This window comes from Abramis brama, assembly GCF_963993115.1.
Source record: "Abramis brama genome assembly, chromosome: 5".
Classification (NCBI taxonomy): domain Eukaryota; kingdom Metazoa; phylum Chordata; class Actinopteri; order Cypriniformes; family Leuciscidae; genus Abramis; species Abramis brama.
Window position 1 is genome coordinate 16216946 of NC_139967.1, and position 25831 is coordinate 16242776.

General features: G+C 40.7%; 1 protein-coding gene across 1 annotated transcript; it reads right to left on the bottom strand.

The window, feature by feature from the left end:
* Positions 1 to 29: 29 nt before the first annotated feature.
* On the bottom strand, positions 30 to 24958 carry htra4 (HtrA serine peptidase 4). Its single transcript, XM_084114101.1, has 9 exons — positions 24343 to 24958; positions 20463 to 20562; positions 19322 to 19526; positions 2788 to 2982; positions 2652 to 2684; positions 1881 to 1995; positions 1745 to 1802; positions 1560 to 1655; positions 30 to 565 (listed from the first exon to the last, which is right to left on the bottom strand). Exons 1-9 carry the CDS (start codon positions 24749 to 24751, stop codon positions 400 to 402), a joined length of 1377 nt encoding a protein of 458 aa, XP_083970227.1. The 5' UTR covers positions 24752 to 24958; the 3' UTR covers positions 30 to 399.
* Between the last annotated feature and the right edge of the window lie 873 nt (positions 24959 to 25831).

The window sequence follows — 25831 nt, forward strand, 5'->3', positions numbered from 1 at the left end:
CACTAGAAGTCTCTAATTTAAAACACTGCAAGAGTACAAGCTGTTATTTATTAAGTGCGTTCAACAATACCATCATACACTACTACAACATTTGAGGTCAGTCAGATTTAGTAAAGAAAATGTTACAAAAGATAATATTTCAAATAAATGCTGTTCTTTTGAACTTTATAATCAAAGAATTATATGACAAATAATAAAAACGTGACATTAAACCCAGTCAGGAGAATATATACAGAAGAACAAGATCATTCTACAGATAAAATACTTGTATCAAAATGCATCACTGGCCTTTGACACTTCATCATGATACTCTATGTTATCATTATAATGTCCTTTTCAAATAAAGCATGTTTGTGGATAATGCATTGTTTAGATGAAAACTAGCAACAGAAATCTTTCTCAGTCCACTTCGTCAGGAACCACTGTTAGTGTGACTTCTTCATTAGCACGGCGCACCACCAAAGAGAGGACTTTGTCCGACTGCACGGCCTGACTCACGTCCTCTGTAGAACGCATTGGATGTCCATTAATGCTGATGATCACATCTTGGTTGACCAAGCCAGCACTACAAACAAATCACAATATGTATGTGAAATATTTGTGATACTCTTCATCATTGTACCACAGAACAGCACATATATAAATGTTAATTGCAACAGCGAACTGATCAGGCTTTGGATTTAAACCGTCCCATGATTTTTTTCTAGTTTGTTCAAGTGGACAATGCAGCTGAAAAGTTCATAGCTCAATCCAATAGCTGTATCCACTAAAGGGATAGTTCACACAAAAATGAAAATAATGTCTTCACTTACTCGTACTCAAGTTGTTCAAATTTCTTTCTTCTGTTCAACACAAAAAATATATTTTGAAGAATGTTGGTGACCAGAAAGTTGACAGTAGCCACTGACTTCCATAGTATTTTTTCCTGCCATGGAAGTCAATGGCTTCCGTCAATTGTTTGATTAACAACATTATTTAAAATATCTTCATAAATGAAATGCCAAACCTGTATGACTTCCTTTCTTCTGTGGAACACAATAGAAGATGTTTTGAAAAATGATGGTACTCAAAATGTTTTGGTTCCCATTGACTTCCACTGTATTTTTGTCCACACAATGGAAGTCAATAAGAACAGAAAAAAAATACAACAAAAGTCAATGGGAACCGAAACATTTGTTTTACCAACATTCTTCCAAATATATTTTATTAGGTTTCACTGAAGAAAGTAAGTCATACAGGTTTGGAATGACATAAATGATGACAGAATTTTCATTTTTGGATTGATTATCCTTTTAAGTTTCTAATGCCGGGCACTTATCATATGAAATCAAAATACCACAGGGGGAAATTTCATCATGGGACAGAGGTGCTTCAGGAAAAAATGTATTCATAGGGTAAATATGTAAAAGCCCCTGTGGTATATGTGATGAGGATATAAATCTTCATCTGACTGAAGGTTATGATGGTATGAAACGGGCCTCTGGGCCTAGATGAGTGAAGAAAGAGCTGCGGTATAGAGTTAATGAGTAAGATGAGGTGGTGTAGGCAAATCCCTTTACCTGAAGGCAGCTGTCCCTGGAATAACCTCATACACATACACTCCTGAGCTCACATCTGGGAACTTGCTGTCCTTCTCCTTAAGCTCCCTAATCAAACTGATTCAATAATGTCAAAAACACTGTCAAGATAACTTTATATCGTCATCAAAGCATGTTTGAAAAAAATACAAATAAATCAAACTTACGCAGCTGAAAGTTGAAGCATTCGCACTCCCATATATTTCTTTTTAGTCAGCATTCTTCCTGAAGTGTAAGAAAACAGCTACTTAATCCAAACAAGATAAAAACAACCAAACAGCTAAACAGAAATTGTTTGCAAACCTTTTATTTGTCTGTCATAGGAGTCTGCAAGGAACTGCCGTATGCGGTGTGAGGGAATGGCAAATGATATTCCAGGCGTAACCTTCAAAGTATTTATGCCAACTACATCCCCATCCTTGAAACCGCAAAGAGGGAGCATAATATTGAAATGCACTGTAATGAATGAACAGCTACCTTGAGACACACGAGGGACGGTGGTCAATGGGTTTAATGATTTAATTGAACAGTAATAGAAATACTGAGGTGACTGTTTAAATAACTGAAATGAAAGATTCTTTTATGAAGTATATGAAAAACTATAAAGCCTATATTATATATATATATATGTATGAAAAAAGCCATTGTTTGATTCCAGTTTTATGGTGTATCTGTGCAATGCTTTTTACACATTTTCAAGCTCCTATTGTGCACTATAAATGGATTTTTTTTTTTTACTGCAGAGCCAGATGCATGCTTGAGCCTGAGGCTTCTTCAAGGACACATGTTGTGTTTTCCTTTACAAAGATCAATAGAATAATATAAACCACCGCAGGTAATTTGCCCAGGGTATACTAAATTTCCAGATGGAAGCAGACATTGAAATAGTATATTCTGCACAGTAATGAACCATGAATACCATCACTGAATGATGAACAAATAAAAACAAGAGTTATAACCTTGGGGGAAGTTTTACTGAAATAAAGATACACAAGAGCTGTAGCAGCTGAGAGAGAATTATTTTCAAAATATATTTAATGCCAAATAAGATACAGGAGAATAAATGCTTCTTACCAAGTTTACAAGGGGGCCTCCTGAGTTGCCATACTGTGAAAGAAAAAAAAACAAACTATTATATTCCATTCATTTACATGGAAATACAGCTAAAACTGTCTATACTGACGATAATGTCTATGTGTAGAATGGTTACATTTATAATGGCATCTGTTTGAATATATTCCATATCAGAGTTCTGCAGGCCAAGTTCATGACCTCCTCTGTGGGTAGTGCTGATGATACCGGTGGTCACTGTGTTTTGAAGGGAAAACGGGCTTCCCACAGCCACTACAAACTCTCCTGGCCTCAAGTCTGATGAATGACCGAGTAAAAGCACAGGCAGGGGAGTCTGTATAAAAGAGAGACATAGAAATACTGTATTTCATTAATTCCTCTAAAACATATTTTGCCAGCTTGCTCATTTTTGCAGCTTGTCTACTCCATCATGTTGAGTTGTTTTGACCCCGAAACACAGTTTTGAGCACAAATTATATCTTTGGCTGTCGTAAAATAAAACTTTTGAGAAAAGGGCTCAAGATTATAAACAATTTTCGGACTTTTTTGACCAAATTAGATTTATTCCAGCCAGTGTTATTACTGTTATTAAATCTGTTAAAAATATTTGTTAAAATTTCGCATATTGAAATGAAGCTGCAATAAAATAGAATCAGAAATGTTGCCTTGACAACTAACTGAAATAAAAAAGTTTAAGTTAAAATACTAAAATTACTAAAAATGTAAACTTTAAAAAGTTCCAAATAAATTTAAATCAAAGTAAAGTCAATTACAGCGATCTGTCACACCATACTAAAAGAGCATAACAATGACATTTATCATTTGAATTTCATAATTACTTTTGAATTGAATTTCTTTATTGTCATTGTATGCTATTTACTCTCATTGCACCTGTCCAACGGAATTACACTCGAAACTTCCTTAGATGCAGTAATAAAATAATAAGAATAATGGTAAGAATTATACTAATACTATACATTCAATAAAATACAAATAGCATAAAAATAGATTAAATAAAAAGAACAATTTAAAAATAAATAATCAGTACTGTGTGGAAAAGACAGTGACGATAGCTAACACAGCAGCACACCTATAAACCACTGTAAAAATATAAAACAATGTCAACAATATTAATTGTTCAGACAAATACCCCTCTAACAATTGTAGCAATTACCAGCCTGGTCTCATTGTTAATACGTAGGTATTAATACGTAATTTTCAAAGATAGAAAACGTACTTTTTTGTACGTTTGGATAGATGCTGAAACGTATAATATGACGTTCCTTCAACGTTTAAACGTACGTATTATTACGTTTTTACAGCTAAAAAACGTAAACTATTTACGAATATTTCATATCATAAAGATATCTGTATAATTTCCTTTTTACCATTTTATAGATTATAAATGTAAGATCCCTTAACCCTACTCCCACACCTAAACATACCCATTTTATTGACAATATTAAAACGTAATGGACATATGTGTAGGGAAATGGGAGTTTTATTAACAATATAGCATTCAAAAATAGTTTGAGCCACTAATCCTACCCCTACCCCTAACAATTTCTTAAAACTACGTCTACAGGCTACAATTATAAAGAAAAACAGACAGACACGTATAATCACAATAATTTATTTATTGAGAAAATGCCAAAACCGGTACCAAAATTCGTTCACATGACGATGTGTCGCAGTCCTCTCTGGCAGTATATAATAGTTTTTTATGAAGTAACGTTACAGAGCAGAATTTAAGTTATTAATCCATGAAAATGTTAATCCGGTTTCGGTTCGCTGTTCGCTCTGTGAAGGCGCGCGCGCTTCTCCATTTCAAATGTAGCACACCAACTTAAACACAGCATGTCGCAATCTGTGACGAAGCATGCGAGAGCCAATGAGCGTTTGATATCACTGCCGTAAAACATGTCGTAACGCTTCGGGCGCAATTTTTGAATTTGAATTCACTACGAGCGCGGGATTTGACGTTTACGGTCTCTGCTGAGAATGGAGATCGCTGGATAAAGGGCTGAATTTGGATCTGTTTCTTGCAAACAATGTATGGATTCTAAAGATTTGGATTACATCAAGCTAATAAAATTGATGTCTTTTGTGAATTTATGTTGTGTTTTAGTGTATTATGCAACGCTATCTCACGACCAATTCGTACGAATGATAAAAAGATGGCTAATTCGTACGAATTCGTACGACCTCACTCGTACGAATTTGTACGATTTGTCTAAACCCACGTGATGGGTAGGTTTAGGGGCGGGGTCAGGGGTAGGTCATTCGTATGAATTCATACGAATTGGGCAATTCGTAAAATATGTACGATTTTGCAAAAATCGTACGAATTCGTACGAGTGAGGTCGTATGAATTCGTACGAATTAGCCACCTCGTAGAATTTGTACGTTTTCCCGTGAGATCGGGTTGGTATTATGGGTCTATAGGAGAAAACGCCTTTTGTGTCTCACGGTAAATAAACCAAATATTACAAAATGGTTAAACGATTAAAGAAGGTATTTTTAAGGTTTTAAAGTGTAACGTTATTCTTGTTTAACACCATATAGGCTAATCCTCCAAAACGAGTTTGCAGCAGAAGGCACGAACAGAGCGAAATGTTATTATTTATGAGTAGCCTAACGTTATTATGAGTAACGTTAAACTAATAAATGCAACTGAAAATTTAATTGATAAGACAATTGAATGCAATAGAGTCAAAACATTAATACCACGATTTGAATATGCATAAGTTAAATAGGAATACGTACAAATTTGTACGTCGGTAAAGTTGTTTAATACGTAAATAAATTACGTTTTTGTGCTGTCAATTACGTGCATTTTATACGTTTTAGTGCTGTAAATACGTCAGTATTATACGTTTCTGTGTGTATAAAACGTAAATAAATGTACGTATGGTAGAACTACACTTTACGTAAAAATACACACGTATTCTCATGAGATCACGTTGCAGCTACACACCATTTTCTATGCATTCCATTAATTTTACCAAACAAATAAAAGGTTACAGACAGTTGAAAAGTCAAAAAATGTTTATTGGCTTGGTTCGCACTGAGCATATTTAGCTCTGGGAATAAATATATTCCTCAGTTTTGAGGTACGGGCATAAAATGCCTTGTAACACCTGGCAGACGGGAGTAGTTCAAACATGTGATGGCATAGGGGTGTGTGTGGCATAGCTTTCGTCAGATAGTGTGATCTATAGATGTCCTCTAGTGCTAGAAGTTCAACACCTATTATCTTCTGTGCTCGCAGGACAACCCTCCGGAGTGCAAACCAGCTTTAACATCCTTGGGAAAAACAGTTGTTGCTGTGCTTTCTTAATCAATGCAGTAGTGTTTATGGACCATGTGATGTCTTCTGAGATGTATGTGCCCAGAAACTTAAAACTGGACACACTCTCCACTCTGTCTCCATTGATAAAGACGGAAGCATATTAAAACTTCTGTGATCTCTAAGTAGATAATTAGCTCCTTGTTGTTTTCTGTTGAGGGTCAGGTTGTTCTCTGAGCACCAGTTTTGTTTACTAAGTTTTGTAGCTCCATTCTGTAGGCTTGACCCCTGGAAGACCCATTACATTTACAAAATTTGAAAGCGATAACTTTTAAAAAAATAAAAAATACACAATTCTCTACAAACGACTCATTGCTACTTCCGGACCAACTCATGATACAGCGCGTCAAATTTTAGATAAATAGCAAGTCACATGTCTTGTTCAGGAAGAAAAAAAAAGACTTCTGTGCTGTCACCCTTTTAGAAAAGTCTAATAGGTTTTAGTGAAATGTTTGAAGCCAGCAGTCAGTCTGGGCCTGAGCCTGCCCCTGCCTGCCTGCGCTCTGTAGGGGGCATTTCTTTGACTTCAGGCTGATGCACCAGGCTTGATTACCAGTGCTTCTAGAGCAGGACAGCTTTACACTCTGTCTCAACCTTGACTCCGCAGGCTACTGCTGGGGGCCTGAGCGCTGCAAAATAACAGATTGCCATCTGCCTCCCCAGCACTTTTCTTCTACTTTTCTACTCCTTTCTGAAACCACAGGTAGCCGTACACAGTCTGGGACTGAATTAAAGTGATTACCAATCATTGTGCTACATGCTGTTGCTATAGTCTGGGTTATGGCGAGACGTTATCGGTGTTGGCAGAAGATGCCCCTTATGAAAAAGAAGTTTATTCAAGTGTTCTATTAGTATAATTCTTTTAAACTAAAAATAAGAAAGAATACTTTCAGTCTACATTTTATATACTTCTCAAAAATATACTTTATGTACTTCTCAGAAATATACTTAAAATTACACTTAAGTGTACTTGACTTATACTGAGAGAAAAGTCCAAATATTTGGCCTGTACTTGTATTCAATCTTTTGATCAAGATATACTTAAAAGTATAATTAAGTAGACTATTCAAAGTATACTTGGCTTGTAGTTGTGTTAACCCTTTTGATCGAGTAGCCTATTAAATCATCTTTTTTTTACACAGTTTTTCATATATAGTCTTATGAAACTTACATTGTTTGAAAACATTGATTAGAATATTGATATAAAACAGATATGTTTCTAATTCTGCGTATCTGAATTTTTGTGTAGGCTAGTCCACTGGTAGTGTACAGGAATTTACTCTAATTCTACTTTTCCCCACCATTGACTGAAATTTCCAGCTATCCATGTTTTCACTGTTATACAGTAGGGAGCGCTACATGACACATCTTCTAGTACAGAATCTCCGGATCAAAACACAGGTGAAGAAGCAGCTGAAACATAGAAGATTGTTCACTCAAATGTAAAATAACGTGAGCATCAAACATTAAACATTGTGTAAATCAAAACTGCGTAATATTACCAAATTAAATGAAGCGTAACCCATGAAGAGAAAAGGACTGTGAAGCTTTGGGGGTGTTGGACTCAATCTACTCCATCTGTAGTCCAGTCATTTTATGAAAAAAGGTTGAACAAATTGCAACAGAAGTAAACTCAACTGATTTTGTATCCTCAATATGTCCTGAGTAAGGGAAAAAAAGTCCCTAAGAATCCCATTAGGGGAAAGTTTTGAAAAAGACCCAAATATAGCCTATTCATACGCCTATTCATTATTTTTCTTACGTGAATAGTAAGGCTGGTTTAAAGTACTTCTTCCTGCCTCTATGTATTAATGCTCATGGGTAGCTTAAATGGGTTCCATTCAGACCTTAACATTAAGAATTTGACTGTTATGTGTCAACAAGATTCAACAAGACATTTCCACCTGTCTAGACCCAATGTTTAGATCTGTTGTGGTATTTATGCAAATTAGCACATACATAATTAGATTATGCACCGTTTGTCCATGTTAACAAACAATTTCAAAAACCTTGTAATACAATTTTTGTTTGTCTTGATGTAATTAATCAACTCAGAAAGTTTCATGGTGATATCTAAAGGTTAAAATTTTTACCCTATTCACGTAAGAAAAAGAATGAACAGGCGTATGAATAGGCTATATTTGGGTCTTTTTCAAAACTTTCCCCTAATGGGATTCTTCGGGACTTTTTTTTCTTTACTCAGGACATATTGAGGATACAAAATCAGTTGATTTTGCTTCTGTTGCAATTTGTTCAAGGTTGACCCCAATTTTGGCTTAAAATGACTGGACTGTGTTTTGATCATCGTTCTGAATCGGATCAAGGCGTGTAGTCTTTGACAACAATGTGATTTTCTCAACGTTTTTGTTTCAAATGTTGCCTTTCTTTATGAAACTTACCGACATTCAAGCGTTGATTAAAAAAGGATGCATGAAGCTAATTCAGTGTTTTTAAAATTAAAGTACAGTTTGGTATTTTTCAAGTATAAAAAATAATATCTACATTTGAACATAGTATACTGCAAGTGCAAAAGTATACTTGCAGTATAAAATAATAAATTACTAGTTTACTGAGAGTACACTTCAGTATGTACTTTCATAAACTAAAAAGTGTAGCCTACTACTTGTATTAAAATAGTAAACTAAGTAGTTTACTATACTCTAACACTTATAGTACACTTAAACGTATACTTTTATATACTAAAAGTGGGCCAATTTAGTCCCAAGCAGTATTGAAATAGTATACTTACAAGATTACTACAAGTACACCTTGATATTAGTATACTTACTACATGAAGTATACTTAAAATATACTTGAACATTACTTAAGTATACTTCATAAAATTAACTTGAAGTGTACTTCTTTTTCGTAAGGGGCTCTATGCCGCTGATCAAAGACTCTCTTTAACACGCAATTGCAAGTTTATATCTCGCAATTCTGACAACCTTTTCTCAGAATTGTGAGGTATAAACTCGCAATTGCAACTTTACATCATGCAATTTTGACTTTATATCTCGCAACTGCGTGTTTTAAAGTCAGAATTTCGAGATATATTTGAAGTTTATTTCTAGAGTTTATATCTCACTATTTTGACTTTATAACATGCAATTGCGACTTTATATCATGCAATTCGGACTTTATAACTCGCAATTGCGACTTTATATCACGCAATTCTCAGAATGTAAACCTGCAATTGTGAGAAAAAAAGTCTGAATTGTGAGATAAAAAGAAGGGGTGTAAATCGGACAGTTCATCACGATACAATATGATATTGATTCTCTCAGCCAGCGATACGATAGCCTATTTGCCAATACCTCAAAAAATTCTGCGATACGATTACGATTCGATTCGATTCAGGGCTATATCGATTGATTAATCGATATTTAGATAGTGTGTGCCAAGTTTACACAACCAGTTACATTTTTATTAACTCACAAATGCAAACAAAATGTATAACATGAACATTTAATTAAACTCTTTGAAAATTGCACACCCTCTCCCAATTGAGACATTTACAACAGAAGAGTTCATTTGCAAAAACAGATCACTCCGTTCTGGTTCATTTTCATTAAATCAGGTTTTTTTTTTTATTGTGCACTCCAAGTAATATCAATCAAACTGCAGCTGGGTTGTTTTGATTAAGTAATAATAACTCAAAAAACTAAATACAGGTAACTACAAAACTAAAGTTCATTAAAAGTATTTTTTATACATTAAAAGTTTCTTATTTAGCAAAAACTCCAACAGTCGTTTTTTGGCAAAAGCAAATAACTCAAAGAGTTAAACAAAACCAAGTAATTGCTATAATATATATATATATATATATAAAATAAAATACTCGGTTAATGTTTGTAACGTTAATCTCCTCAGCTGACATAGACGCCTTACAAACTTTATTGTTGTGATTACACGCAATACAGGGAGCTTTTCCCTCACCTCTGTAACATTCTGCTTTATAAAGGTTATAACCCCAAAGAAGATATCTCGGGTTTGAGTTCGTTTAAATTATCCATCCTCTGTCACTTTTAGTCAGCTTAGACTAGCTATAGAGAGCCTAAGTCCCTCCCCTTCCGGTGGACCACCATGGGACCTTATTTCGGAAAAATATTGTATGGTAGTCAATGGCAAGAGACAACAAATATTTTGATCTCGTTTGAATTGTGCCCTGAATTACACATATGATGTTTGTCAATTTAAAAGATACATTTTAAAGTCAAGAAAGTCGCAGTTTGATGTAAAACTGTTGAGGTATAAGACTGTGAAAATACGTAATTACAAAGACTACAAACCCAAAAGGCGCACATGTGACGTCATACCTTTTCTCTCAAAGAATGAAGCTAACTTTACTGAAGCTAACGTCTGTCATTTTTTCTATAGTCTTAAGTTATAATCGTAACGTTACGCCGTCATGCCTGAGTGTTTTGTACCAGACTGCACACATACGAGCAACAGATGGTGACGTACATAATGCGAGACGAGAGATGTAGTTCATTGAGCGATTTTCACATAAAACTAAATGTTTTATGACAAACTGTGACTTTCTTGACTTTCATAATTATCTTTTAAATTGACAAACATCATATGTGTAATTCAGGGCACAGTTCAGACGGAATAAAAAGTTAAGTTGTCTCTTGCCATTGACTACCATACATATTTTTTCCGAAATAAGGTCCCATGAGCCGGAAGCGGAGGGGAGGGACTTAGGCTCTCTATAGAAGCCTTGCCACCTGACCTGAATATATCGGGTTGTGCTCACAAACAACAAGGGTGCTTGTTGGTTTCTGCTGTAAAACATAAACTTGCGATGCCTTGACAGTGGACAATACCGGCTTTTGTGACAAAGCGTATTTTGGGGTCAGTCAATCTTGTAAGGCAGGGCTATTCAATTGGCGGCCCGCGGGCCAAATGCGGCCCGCCAATCATCTCCATGCGGCCCGACGGCACCAACCTCCCTCCTCCTCTTTTCCTGGCGGTGCAGCTAATTCAGTTTGATACTCACTCCGACTGACCCGAGAAACGTTTTACGTGCGAATATTTCAGCAGTTATTATATGTGTCCCGAATTTATGTCGACTGAACCAGCGATACCAATCATTCGTGAATGAATCATTATTTTGGTTCGATTCTAAACGCGCTTGCATAACGGTCTAAAACTATTCGGATTCATTCGGACCGCTCCGTCACTGAATCATCTGAAGCGGTTTCTCGTTCAGTACAGTATAACAACAAATAGCGCTGTTTTCAGTTGTTTCACTAGTTGTTTCAACACGGCCCAGCACGGAGTTGCGTTTACTCCCGGTCCCGGACACTATATTAAACAGCGTTGCGACAACCAGTGGGAAGTGTTTCAGTTCGACAGAAACCTCTCTGCTACAAACCACAAATCACTCGATGATTTAACTAGCATTAAATCGGATGAAACAGCCTCAACATTCCCAACAAGACTGATGAGGAAAGCAGGAGAAACATTGTGGCATGAACGAAATTAGAAGACTTTAAATCCCCTAATCACCCTTACAAACATTTACCATGAATTTACTGTAGTAATTTACCATGGTTGGGCAGAAATGTGCAATATTTATATTGAATACTATGTAGTAATACATAAATATAGTAAATATATATACACTATAATATTATATAGTATAATAGTAAATATAGTGATTTATATTGCATTAGTTCTCTAACGAGAGGTTCTCTCGTATTGCGTAAGTTGCTTACGCTACGGGAAAGTCTTCTTTCTTCGAGATCTGAAGCCAAAAATTATCCTTAATTTTGTATTCATTGTCAACGCAGTGCGGCAGCTGGCAGACCAAGGCAGGCTGTATAAGCGTGCTCATTGGCTGCTTGGCGGCAACTGCTTAAGCCTATCAGTGAGCCTCGTGAAACGTGGCCTCCAATGAGGGCGCTTCGCACCCTCCATACCCTTCTAACCGTCAAGATGGGTGTGGCCAGAGTGTATATAACGAAGGCTCACAGGCTGAATATCTGATTTTCTTGTCTTCAGCGAAGCTCTTCGCATCGCTGGATCTTGAGAGCCTTCGCCGTTGAAACCAGCGACCAAGCAAGCTTAGGACAGCGCCTGAAGAAGCAGGCCGCCTTCGCCGCCTTCAGCCATCCGTGCCTGCTACGCTATCCGGCGACGTATCCTTTTCTACTGCTGTGTGTGTTCGCCCTGCGACACACGCTTTCTCTCACTCTAAAAGAGCACCGGGCGTTTTTCTCAAAATGCCCCGTTTTTCCTGCGGCTCGTGCCGCGACCCGCTCAGCAACGGAGACCGCCACCTCATCTGCGCTCTCTGCCTGGGCCGCGAGCACGCCGCCACCGCACTCTCTATGGGCGGCTGCCCTGAGTGCGAGGAACTTTCAATGTCGACCCTGCGGGCTCGACTTGAAGTTTTTAACCAAGATGTCGCTCCGCCTGTCCCTGCTGGGCCGCGCAAGAAAAAGCGCCGCTCACAGCGACCACCGGAGACCGACGAGGCACTTAGAAGCTCGCCGGAACCTCTCCCTCGAGCTTCTCTCTCGCCTTCCCCGCCCCCCCTCTTGGCCGCGCAGCCGCCGGCTCCCGCCCGCGCCGCCGCCGCTTCAGGGGATGAGGCGGACGAGTTTGATGAACGCGCTGACAGCTGTTCCATCCTGGCCTCTGACAGCGAGGAATGGTCTACTGCCTCCTCTTCAGTCCAGGATTCGGGCCGTACTCGAGCGGGCGAGGACGCGGAGCTTTTACGCCTCCTCACGCGGGCTGTTGAACAGCTGGGCCTTGATTGGTCTCCTCCTAAGGAGCCAGCACCGAACAGGCTCGACGGCTGCTTCCTTCATCACCGCCGCCGACAGCCAGTGTCCAGAACCGCGCCCTTCCTGCCTGAGCTTCACAGCGAGCTCTCTAAATCGTGGAATGCTCCATTCTCCGCGAGAGTTTCTTCACATGCCTCATCAACGCTCTCACAGGTTGACGGCGCCGCTGAGAAGGGGTACAATGCTATTCCCCCCGTGGAAGAGGCGGTCGCAGCGCACCTTTGCCCGCCCTCTGGTTGGTGCTCAAAGGCTGCCCTCCCGTCCAAGGCTTGCAGGACCACATCAGCCCTTGTCGGCCGCGCTTTCACCGCCGCCGGACAGGCTGCATCTGCACTCCACTCTATGGCCGTACTGCAGATTCTCCAAGCTAACCTCCTCCGTGATTTGGACGAGAAAGGTTTGGAGTCTGCTTCCATCACGGATTTAAGGAGCGCGACGGACCTTTCCCTTCGCGCCACGAAATCCGCTGCCCAGGCCGTTGGACGGTGCATGGCCTCTCTGACTGTTACAGAGAGGCATCTCTGGCTCACGCTCGCTGACATGACACGCGCGCTGTTCCTTAACGCCCCCCTCTCCCCCACCGGCCTGTTTGGCCCAGCGGTAAACGGGATCGTGGACCGCTTCTCGGAGGTTCAGAAGACCACGCAGGCGATGAATCTTTTTCTGCCTCAGCGCTCTAGCTCTGCCGCACGCCGTCCTCGTGACCAGCCTGCGCAAAGCTCTACCCAGCGCCCAGCTCGACCTCTGTCCTCGCAGCGACGACAGGGCGGCCGTCCTCGTTCTCGCTCGACCAGCCGAAACAGACCGCCTCCTTCCCGGGGACCCCGGCAGAGGATTGCGGTAAAACCTGAGCCTGCAAAGACCTCCTAGCCCGAGGAAAGAAGCAACGATTGTGTCCCGCCACGGCCGGACCATCGTCAAAGCTTCATGCCCTGTCAGTCCCCATTGCCACGGTTACTGCAGACACTCATATCGCAGCCAACGAGCCGGTGAATCCACCCTCTCGCCTGCACACAACCGCCGTTTTCACGGCGACCCAGAGAAATCTCGAAAAGAGCATTATGTCTGGTTGCACGGCTCGCGCCGTATGTGTTTCAAATGCAGTAAACGTGCCCACTTCTCTGTGTTCACCTCTGCACACAAGCACTATAAATCCCGTGTCTCTCACAGAGCCCGCTCTCATAAAGCAGGCAGAAGCCGCTCGAGTGTTAAAAGTAGGTCACTTGTCCACCTCGCTGTGCCCACACCTACTCACTGCCCGCTCTGTGACACATCCCCTCACGACCGGTCATGTTTTAAAAACAGATGCTGTGCCCGCTCCCACGCGCTCACACATTCTTTCGAACATTTCGCCCCCGACGCCGCTATCACGCGTCGTGCCTCACACTGTATGTTCCCCGTCCAAAGCTACCGGGACGCTGGGTGTGAAACGGCCAGTTATCGCTGCATGCGACCCGCCGTATCTAAGCACCGAGAGCGCGCCCCTCCGTTTCGAGCTCTCGAGCCCGCGATGAGCGGCGATCAGAGCCCGGAGGCCATTCTGCCCCTGGCTGCACACGCGAAAGCGTGGGAAGCTATTCCAGGCGCGTCAGAATGGGTGCTAAGCACAGTAAAACAGGGCTATACTCTGCAGTTCGCTCGCCGCCCTCCGCGCTTTCAAGCGCGTACCGAGACCAGAGTGAATGGGGAAGTAGCACATCTACTTCGAGCAGAAATAGCTACACTTCTGTGCAAAGGGGCTATAGAACCGGTTTCCCCTTCTATGAGCGAGTCGGGCTTTTACAGCCGTTATTTCCTCGTTCCCAAGAAGGACGGAGCTCTCAGACCAATTTTGGATCTGAGACGTTTGAACAAGACTCTTATGAGAAGACCGTTCAAAATGCTCACAACCAGGCAAATTCTCGCGCAAATTCGCCCGAGGGACTGGTTTATATCTCTCGATCTAAAAGACGCGTACTTTCAGATCCAGATAATACCCCGTCACAGGCCATTCTTGAGATTCGCCTTCGACGGTCAGGTATATCAGTACACCGTCCTGCCTTTCGGCCTGTCGCTGGCACCCCGTACATTTACGAAGTGCATGGACACGGCTCTCGCTCCCCTGAGGGGTCGGGGAATGCGAATTCTGAACTACTTGGACGATTGGCTAATTCTAGCACAGTCAGAGGCCGAACTCATCGCCCACAGAACAGTGCTTCTAAGCCACCTGGACAGCCTGGGGCTCACGGTCAGCTGGACCAAGAGCTCATTAGTGCCCAGTCAATCAACCTCTTTTCTGGGTTTGGATCTGGACACTGTGGCAATGACGGCCCGCCTGTCGACACAGCGCGCACGCTGCATTCGACGCCTGGCCGCGTCTTTCCAGCCGGGCAGCACCGCACCTCTCAAGACATTTCAGAGGATGCTGGGTTGTATGGCTTCAGCTGCAGCAGTGCTTCAGCTGGGTCTGTTACGTATGCGCCCGCTACAACGCTGGCTGAATGCCCGAGTGCCTCACAGAGCCTGGGCTTCCGGCGGCATTCGAATCAGAGTGACTCAGAGCTGCGTTTCAGCACTGAAGCCCTGGTTAGCGGCCCACTGGTACCAGCGGGGAGTGACAATGGGAGCCATCTCGCACCGCAAAGTTATCTCGACGGACGCTTCCACCTCAGGTTGGGGCGCTCTTTTCGAGGGCAAACCGGTCTTTGGCCTGTGGTCAGACCAGGAGAAATGCCTCCACATAAACTGTTTGGAGATGATAGCGGTCGAGAACGCGCTCAAGCGCTTCCTCCCATTTATACAGGATCACCATGTGCTAGTCCGCTCAGACAACATGTCAGTGGTATCCTATGTGAACCGACAGGGCGGCGTCAGATCCAGAAACCTGTGCAAGCTGACAGAACGCCTTCTCGTGTGGGCTCACCGCTCGTTGCGCTCGCTGAGAGCCGCGCACGTGCCGGGCCACCTGAATGTCGGTCCAGACAGACTGTCCAGAGACATCATTCCCCCGGGAGAATGGTCCCTGCACCCCCAGACAGTCCAGTTTCTCTGGCGCCTATTCGGCAGAGCGGAGGTCGATCTCTTTGCGTCGAGAGACAACGCTCACTGCCCGAAATTTTTCTCGAAAAGCGAGGACGCGCTGTCCCAGACATGGCCCAGCCTCCCGCTGTACGCTTTTCCCCCGATCTCCCTGTTACCACAGGTCATTGCGAGGATCAGGGAAACGCACCACCCAGTGCTTCTTATAGCCCCGCGTTGGGAGAACCAAACCTGGTACCCAGAGCTGGTGAGGCTGTCGCACTCATCCCCATGGCCGATCCCCGTGAGAAAGGATCTCCTCTCTCAAGCCGGTGGATCGATCTGGCATCCCCATCCAGAACGATGGTCTCTGCATGCATGGGTAATCAACGGATACCCGTTGACCTGCCAGAAGGGGTCGTGAACACGATCACGCAGTCTAGAGCCCCCTCCACGAGACGGCTCTACGCGTCTAAGTGGTCGGTGTTTTCTAAATGGTGCGCTACTAAGAGCTTAGATCCACGTGCATGTGGGGTCCCACGGGTGCTCTCCTTCCTACAAGAGCTGTTGGACAAGGGCAGGTCCCCTTCCACGCTCAAAGTGTATGTGGCGGCTATTGCAGCGTTCGCTGAGACGACGCGCGGCCAGACATTAGGAAGGAACAAGCTTATTATCCGCTTCCTCAGAGGAGCCAGACGGATGAATCCCCCGCGGCCCCCCTCGGTTCCTACTTGGGATCTGTCCTTGGTCCTGGAGGCCTGAAGGCTTTTCCCTTTGAACCGCTTGAATCTGTGGATTTAAAGTACCTGTCGCTCAAAACCGTTTTTCTGATAGCTCTGTCTTCAGTAAAACGCGTGGGGGATTTGCACGCGCTATCTGTTAGCCCTGCATGTCTTGAGTTCGGACCGAACGACTCGAAAGTCATTCTCAGACCGAGACACGGTTACATCCCCAAAGCGATTGGAACCCCTTTTAGGGCACAAATTATTTCCCTTTCGCCTTTTTAGAGAGTTTCGCGAGAGTTTACATCACGCGCTCCGCCGCTTTCAGGCGTTCCGAGCAGCTCTTTGTTTCCTTCGGCGGGCGCACCAAGGGTCTCGCCGCCTCGAAACAGAGCCTGTCCAGGTGGATAGTGGACGCGATTGCAGCAGCTTATGCCTCCAAACACCTGCAGTGCCCTCTGGGTATCAGAGCCCACTCTACTAGAAGCATGGCCTCTTCGTGGGCATGGTCCAGTGGAATTTCTATCCACGATATTTGTATGGCGGCGGGCTGGGCCTCCCCATCGACATTCGTGAGGTTTTATAACCTGGAAGTTCCCGCCTTACAGGCTAAATTGCTGTCAGTATAAGTGACATGTATGCTCTGCCCAGTCGCTCATGTGCAGACTACGTTCGCATGCTGACGATATTTCTGGTATGTTACTTAGGGTGAAGTGTTTTATACTCAGACCGGCTGGTCCGCTCTGTTTCTCATTCCCCGTTACGCGCTGTTTACCGGTGCTGGCCCGCGCTGCTGGCCGCCCGTCTTCCACTCTGCTGCGCGGGGGGTTATTCTCTTCGTAAAAGACCGATGATGTCGCTCTTTTCTTACCCTAATGTGTGCTTATGTACTGTGTGGGCTCGCGCTGCCACCCCCACTGTTTTGCACTGATATGTACTTATAGACCGGCCGCGCCGCTCTATTTTATACACTGAGTGAAGTGCTTTGTACTGTGTTGGCCCGTCTCTCCGACCGGCCACCTGTTCCAGCAGAATGTTTTTCCCCAGTCTCCCTGGGTTTCAAGTGCTGGATGCTGGGCGCGCACGGCGTTGACAAGGGGTTCCCGTAGCGTAAGCAACTTACGCAATACGAGAGAACCTCTCGTAAGAGAACGTACTCGGTTACCTAATGTAACCTCGGTTCTCTCTAGAAGAGGGAACGAGTATTGCGTAACCTACCGTGTCGCGCCACAAGCTTTTGCGCTTCAGACTACGAAAACCAGATATTCAACCTGTGAGCCTTCGTTATATACACTCTGGCCACACCCATCTTGATGGTTAGAAGGGTGTGGAGGGTGCGAAGCGCCCTCATTGGAGGCCACGTTTCACGAGGCTCACTGATAGGCTTAAGCAGTTGCCGCCGAGCAGCCAATAAGCACGCTTATACAGCCTGCCTTGGTCTGCCGGCTGCCGCACTGCGTTGACAATGAATACAAAATTAAGGATAATTTTTGGCTTCAGATCTCGAAGAAAGAAGACTTTCCCGTAGCGTAAGCAACTTACGCAATACTCGTTCCCTCTTCTAGAGAGAACCGAGGTTACATTAGGTAACCGAGTACGTTTTATTAGGTGGGTAGAGGAATATATAATTAATGCTTGTTATGAAATTATGTCAGTTTCTTTGTAAAGCTGCATATAGTTTTTAACTATAAAAATGTAGGCATTTTTTATACATTGGGAGTGAGTAGCCTGTGGTTAACAAGTCTCACTGTCAGGATATTTTCATTTAAGCATAACAATTATAAATAAAATAATTATTATTTCTCACCAACAGCTATAAGTTTATTTGTTCCAAGGAAAATAGTTGTACACAGCTGTAAATTATCAAGTTTTTTATTTATTATGGTTTTATATATTTGCATAGGCTACTGTTGGGTACCACATTTCCAAGTAAATACCATACTTTTTTAGGGTTACTTTCACTTATTTATTGAAACTGTTATGTCTCAATAAATAAGATAAACCCCCAAACCGACCCACTGGCCCACCTCAACTTTTCGATTTGATAATGCGGCCCTCGAATTAAACTAATTGAATAGCCCTGTTGTAAGGCGTTTATTTCAGCTGAGGAGATTAATGTAATATAACGTTATCTTTATATAAAGACACACCGGCAGACAGTATGGTGCGCTTTGGCGGAATTGCATAGACGGACGTTACGTGAGGACGTGGAGAGAGAGTGTCCAAATAAAGGTACCTCATTGTCCTCATATCGATATTTTACGTGTGGTATCGATGCATCGTATCGTTAGACGTTTGATCGATCCATATCGATGTATTGTTACACCCCTAATAAAAAGTCACAGTTACCTTTTTTATTCTGTGGCGGAAACAAGCTTCCATAGAAATGCCATTTTTACTGGTTTGGCTTTGTTTTGTTTTTTCAGGGCTGTGTGCTGGTCCTGTTTACAAATGCGGCCTGTCAGTGCCAAACAGACATGTTATCTTGCATGGTCACAAGCGCACACCGAAAATAGGCAGAAAGTTGGGATGTGATCAATTTTCTCCTGAGAAAATCAGAAAACAAATGAACCATGTCAAGAAGGATAATATAATTTTTGGTGGCACAAGCCCTTGCTGACTCCAGAAACATCTGCTGGACTGCCTCCGCAAGATTAATTTACTTCCAGCAGCTGTGAAGCTACTCGCTGATGATAAACCAGAGGACCTGAGCCATAACATGCAAAGACAACATTTTTACCAAGCAACCAAAGAGATTTTAACCACTTAAGACCTCTGGAGGTTAGTTTTTGTCATTGGCCTACTTACCTCTGAGTCGATCTTAATTAGAGCGATGTCTAATTTTTGATCCACATCTTTAATTGTGGCATCATACAGCATGCCATTTTTCATCTCCACTTTGACACGTTGCTTATTGGACAGGACATGTGCATTGGTGACGATCCACCCATCCTCTGACACTATAAACCCTGAGCCAGTGGATACAGGAACCTCTTGGTTGGAAAATGGTAGTCTGGAAGGAAATAATGAATCCCTTGGTGTATAAGTACATGCAAAACTTAGGTTGCCTATTATTTACAGAGAGATTTCTAAGTTTTGAATCACAACATTTTCATCTTGTCTGTTTAAGATACCACCAAATATTTATAGTAAAAATACTATATTATTGAAAAGCATTTAAAAAGTTTTTTTTTTTTTTTAAGAAATGAATGCTTTTATTCAACAAGGATGCATTAAATTGATCAACAGTGACAGCAAAGACAGTAAAGTATATATAGTTACAACTTTCTATTCATCAAAGAATTCTAAAAATGTACCACGGTTTCCACAAAAATATTAAGCAGCACAACTGTTTTCAACATTGATAATAATTAAATGTTTCTTAAGCAGCAAATCAGTATAATAAAATGTGCAATTACAAGAATAAATTACATTTCTAAAATTATATAGATATATAAAAAATGGTTATTTTACATTATAATAACAATGTATTTCATAATATTACTATTTTGTACTGTATTTTTGTTCAAATAAATGCAGCCTAGATGAGCATAAGAGACTTCTTTCAAAAACATTAATATAATCTTAGTGACCCCAAACCTTAGAAAGGTAGTGTGTTATAAATTGTGTTATGAAATGTAACAGCAACTGTTTAAATGTTTGGTGGTGGTGAAACTGTTCATATTTTCTCACATAATTATATACTAACGTTTACTTATGCAAAATGAAATATCTTTACATCCAAATCTGATCTAAACAGCAGTGTTTACATACTTAATCTACTCTCATTTTTGAACCTCTGTCTAAACAAGCTAGCAAAAACAATTATATTCTCATAATTTAATCACATATGAAGAGTTTATTCTGAGCCAGCTAAGAATACCAAGCATCATAACTAGCATGTGACACTCTGCTCAGCATCTAAACAACTACCACCATCTGTCCTTACCGACTAAACAGTTCTAGATGGACCACTGCAGGGGCAATCTTATCCACCACATCTGCTATGAAGTTAAATTTGTAGCGCATGCTGCTTGGATTTCGAGAGCCTATCAGAGCAAAGAAAACAGACAAAAATGACACAAATTACATTAGAACATATATTACCGTACTTGGGATGGAAAACTTGCCAGCTTAATAAGAAAACATTTTCTTTAAAAAAATTGAGACCAAGCCAAAACATCTGAATAAAAAAAGAGCTTGACAACCCAAGATTAAAATCTAAAATGCATTACAAATGTCACAATGTAGCTCTTGTTTTGTCACACATCAACAACAGTAACATGTGGGCACAAGCTGAAGTAAAGCAAACATGTGGAGCTCTTTTCTTCACCCTGCTACCTGATGGCACTGGTGGGAGAACTTGTCACAAAGTCTCTGCATAAATTGATGTTACATGCTTATCTCCAAGTCTGTGGCAGCTGACAGCAGCCTTGCTCCTCTGAGAGAAAGTCACGGTCCAGACATTACATGAACAGGTTTCCCTGAGGTGAACCACAACAGGTAAACACATACAAAAAAAAAATCTATTGTGGGAAATGAGAAATCTAAACCACCGGTGCAGCACGTTAAAAACATGTTTAAATAAATACAGACATAACTGTTTAAGTTACAGACATAACTGATCTCCTCTCTCACGTTTCTGTCAAAGAAACCTGAGCAGAATCAGCTGACGCTTCATAAATGCAAATTTGTAGTGGAAGTGGATACAAAGCACAAGATGAAGGTTATGTAATCCACATAACATGTTACTACTAGACGAAATTGATGTTCCCTTGACTATTTTTGCATACCGAGTCGACTTTCAGAGCTGAACTGAATTTCAGCCTTTTGGGAACCCTGAATTAGGCAAGGCATAGCTGACAGAACATGCCACATGGTTTTCATAGATGAATCATATATCCAAGGCATATCTGTCATAACAAAATGAATGTGAACCTCTTGGCCAGAAGCCACAGAACATTTGTATGCATAAAAACAGGGGGTTCACCTGAAACACAAACCTTACCTGAGAATCTGTTTTTAGTAAATATTTTAGTGTACATATATATATTATATATATATATATTATATATATATATATATATATATATATATATATATATATATATAGCCTATATTAAAATGTTTATATTTATTTTCCCCCCAAACCTTCTGAACATTTTTCAAACAATAGTTCAGAGTTACATAATATATTATTTCATTTTTAAATACATAAATTAAATAATTTACTTTTGAAAACCTTACTTTATTTCTTCCTTGGAAAATAAAAGAAGTCAAAATTGCTCTTTTCCATACAATGAAAAGTAACCAAACCATGGCTGTCAAGCAAGAGATTCAAGTTCAGATTTTCTGTGAATAACATAAATTTAAGATTCTTCCTTCACAGCTATCATATGACTTCAGAAGACTTTGAATATAATGCATGAGTCATATGCACTTTTATGAAGCCTGACAGCCTCTGGTCGCAATCCACTTTTACTGTATAGAAGAGAACGGCTGAGAGGCTCTCCATGGAATAATGCAAGTCATATGGGCTTGGATGACATGAGGGCGAGTCAATGATAGCAGAATTTTTATTTTTGGGTGAACAGTCCATTTAAAAGAGTAGACTTATTTACTATATACCAACCTTTTAATTTACACAATTCCTTATCATCCTGAAGCATTAATTAGCTTCTTGTCTTCTCTGAAAGTAAAATAAAATCCCACACTGTTCTCATCAGCTGGAATGAATCTGTTGTCAGTGGGATTGAGAACTCACACATTGACAGTGATCATCACTGCCTGCACCACATTTCATTTTTAGAAAATGGTTTCTCAGTGTACTAACAATGTAAGGGGAACATCTGACACAAACATTTGTCTGTCAAATCATATCTCAAAGCTGTGAGCATGAGAGAAGAACACAGTATGATTACTTGCATTATTGTTACAAATTTCACGAGTTCACACTTACAAATAAGTCAGATAGAATTTGGCGTGCTGTCTGAGGAGAGGGCTCCGGGCTCGGTATTTGGCCTGAACCCAAAGTACTCCCCCCGTATTCCTGGCTGTGAAAGAACAGGCCAAGAGTGAGGAGTCGGAGTTGTGGAGGGATGCTTTAGCCTACTAATACGGTATGGTACATGTTTTGGTAGTAGTAGCAATATCATTCCAAGTTTTCAGTTTATTTATAAAATCAACATGCTATGATAATATTGATGTTTAAAAGTTGTTCTATGATTTGGCTTGTAACAACAAGTGTCAAAGAAAGAAAGAAAGAAAGAGCTGACATTAGTCAAGCACTGCTTCTGCAATATGTAAAACAGCTGAATGCCAGCACTGACATGTGCTGAAATGAATGCTATCAAAGTTCCTTTGACATTGAAATAGAATTGAAATGCTGCACCTCTTTTACTGCAGAGGTTTGTGGCTCAAGTCATAAATCTATTATCACATAAATGCCTCTTCTTACTTTTTATGAGGGGATTTGGTTGAATTTTGCATGAAGCTGTAAAGTCAAGCTGTACTCACTCATATCTGATATATGCCCCTTGAATGACTTTTTGATTTTTCACCTTCTCAGTATTGAAAAGTAACTGCACCAGTGTAGGTGAGTACATGCACCGGCGTTACGTATTCAGAATAGAAATACGTAAATGTATTCCGTTACAGTTACAATTTAAATAGTTGGTATTTAGAATACAGTTACATTGCTGAAATCAATGGATTACATGACGATACTTCTCTGTTTCACGAGATTATTCACTCTCTAAATAAATTAAGGGAACTCCATGCATTTAGAAAACAGACTGCTCTCTGCTTATGTAATCTGTATGAAATGTGCACAGCATCGTCAACTTCATCTTTGCAGCCGACATGTGCACAGCATCGTCAACTTCATCTTTGCAGCAGACAATGACACAGAAAACACTTGGTTATTAATACACAATTAAAATATCTCCTTGCTATATTTGACATATTCATAATCATTACTTTTGCTGGTTCTTTGATACAGCTTTTAGGTGCTTTATTGGCAGCGCCACCCTTACATGTTACATGAACGCGTCACCACGCAGGTGCACCGCCGCATTATAAAGTTACTCAGATTGAGTAATGTAACGGAATACGTTACAAAAAAGTATTGAAAGTATCCTTCCCAAAACCGCTCTGTACACGCACACACACGCACGCACCTAACATTTAAATGCAATAAACAAACTTAAAATGAAACAAAATTAAGAAAAAAATAAAATAAAAATAAGGAGAAACTATCTTATAAGAAATAAAATCTAAACAAAATTGATTCACAGGGAATTCTGCATGGGATTACCCCATAAATTCTAAGACGATTTGTAGTTTTACTTGTAAATAAGCCTAGCCTACATATTTTACAGTAAAAGTAAGTGTTTTGTCGAGCTACATAAGAAAAAAAAAAAAAAAAAAAAAGAGAAAGAAATAGATATAGGCCTACAATATTTTAGCTTTGTTAGTTTCCCGATTTACAATAGCTTAATTTTGTGAGTTTAGTTGCGACAAAAAAATGGGTTATATAATATATTATATATATATATATATATATATATATATATATATATATATATATAATATATTATATAACCCATTTATATATATATATATATATATATATATATATATATATATATATATGCCTATTTTTTATTTATTTATTTTTTTAGGCTTTTTTTTTTTTTTTGTCATCTGGCATAGTTGCGTCCGCCGCAAGTAACTTTGTGAGGGGGAAAAACAACTGCACAGTTTACACTGTCATTAACTTCTGTCAAGTCAGGTGTTATGAACATCCACAAAAAAAAAATTCCCCTCACCGGTCTCACAGGGGCCTCTCTGGATGAAAATGACAGCAGGTATGCCGCTCATCTTCGCCCGTCTGTTCTCAGCTTTCAGTCGACAGATACTGGGATAAGTTCTCCCATCGCTGCCGCACACTGGCTCATGGGAGTCGCAAACGCACGTGCCGCGCTCAGAGGCGCGATATTCACAGGTCATCCCCTGACCGCAAAATCCATGTCCGAGCTCCCCACAATACCCCCCCTCTTCCGCAGCACACATCGTACAGCAGCCACAGCTGTCCTTCACCACGCCGAAGTAACAAAACTCGGGTGCAGATGAGCAGCGGGACAGGTCGCACACATCCGGGCACAGTGTCTGTCTTTTCCTTAAATCACGCGCCTGTAATTCAGAGGCCATGAGAACGCAGGCCAACAGTTTCCACATGATGAACAATAATCTTGAGAATCAATGTAAGTACAGATGGAATTTCAGTTTCAAGTAAACTTCGCTTTGACAAAATCAACAGATGTCCGGCCTCTTGCTCAACTCCACAATGAAAATGTTCAAGTTTAAACTCAAGAATCGTTGCATATTGCTTTAATGTCATATATAATGACGCTCAAGTTGCGGCTCGTTGTTACAACTCTTTATGAAGGGACAACATGCTGGAACGCAGGTTTTGTGTTTTGGGTCTTCAGGAAAGGAATTTTAAGGGAGGAGTTCAAAAGTTTACCTCCCTCTGTGCCTGTCATCCCTGAAGGTGATAACTTCACCTTACATCCCTTAGTTTATTTTTTATTAAATATCTATCTATCTATCTATCTATCTATCTATCTATCTATCTATCTATCTATCTATCTATCTATATATATATATATATGCGGCTGCTGGTCTTTCAAAGAGGGGAAGCTCATTTTCGGCCTACATCATAAAAATTGTCCATTTATTTACGTAAATTCTACGTTCCTTTTCAAGAAAATGCTCTGTGACCCTGTCGTACCATCTAGCCGTCTTTTCCAGTGACTTGACCAGTGTCCTCTCAATGGCCAGCAGAGTTAAATATAATTGTATAAATGTAATAATATAATAAAGGTATAAATAATAATATAATAAAGTATAATAATACTACTACTACTAATATATATTTTAAAATTATTTTAATAATTATTTTTTAATTATTACTAATAATAATATAAAAAAATATAATAAGTAATAATATAATAAAGGTATAAATGTATAATTGTGTGAAATGTATTATTAAAATTGGCTAGCAATTTCGACAAGCAAATACCAAGAAATAGGTTGCTGCAGTTTGTCTTTCGACTATACTTGAAAAATCCGTGATGGGACTGAGCTCGAATAGCTTTAGCATCAGCGACTTTTTATTGTATGAAATCGCTGTCAATCAAAAGGAGATGCAGCCTTTCGACAGACCCTCCAATCATCACGCAGAAGCCCGGAGTCCAGGCCAGCCCACTCCTCATTCACCCCCAGAGACGCTGAGCATCCGTGGGCAGGACATAA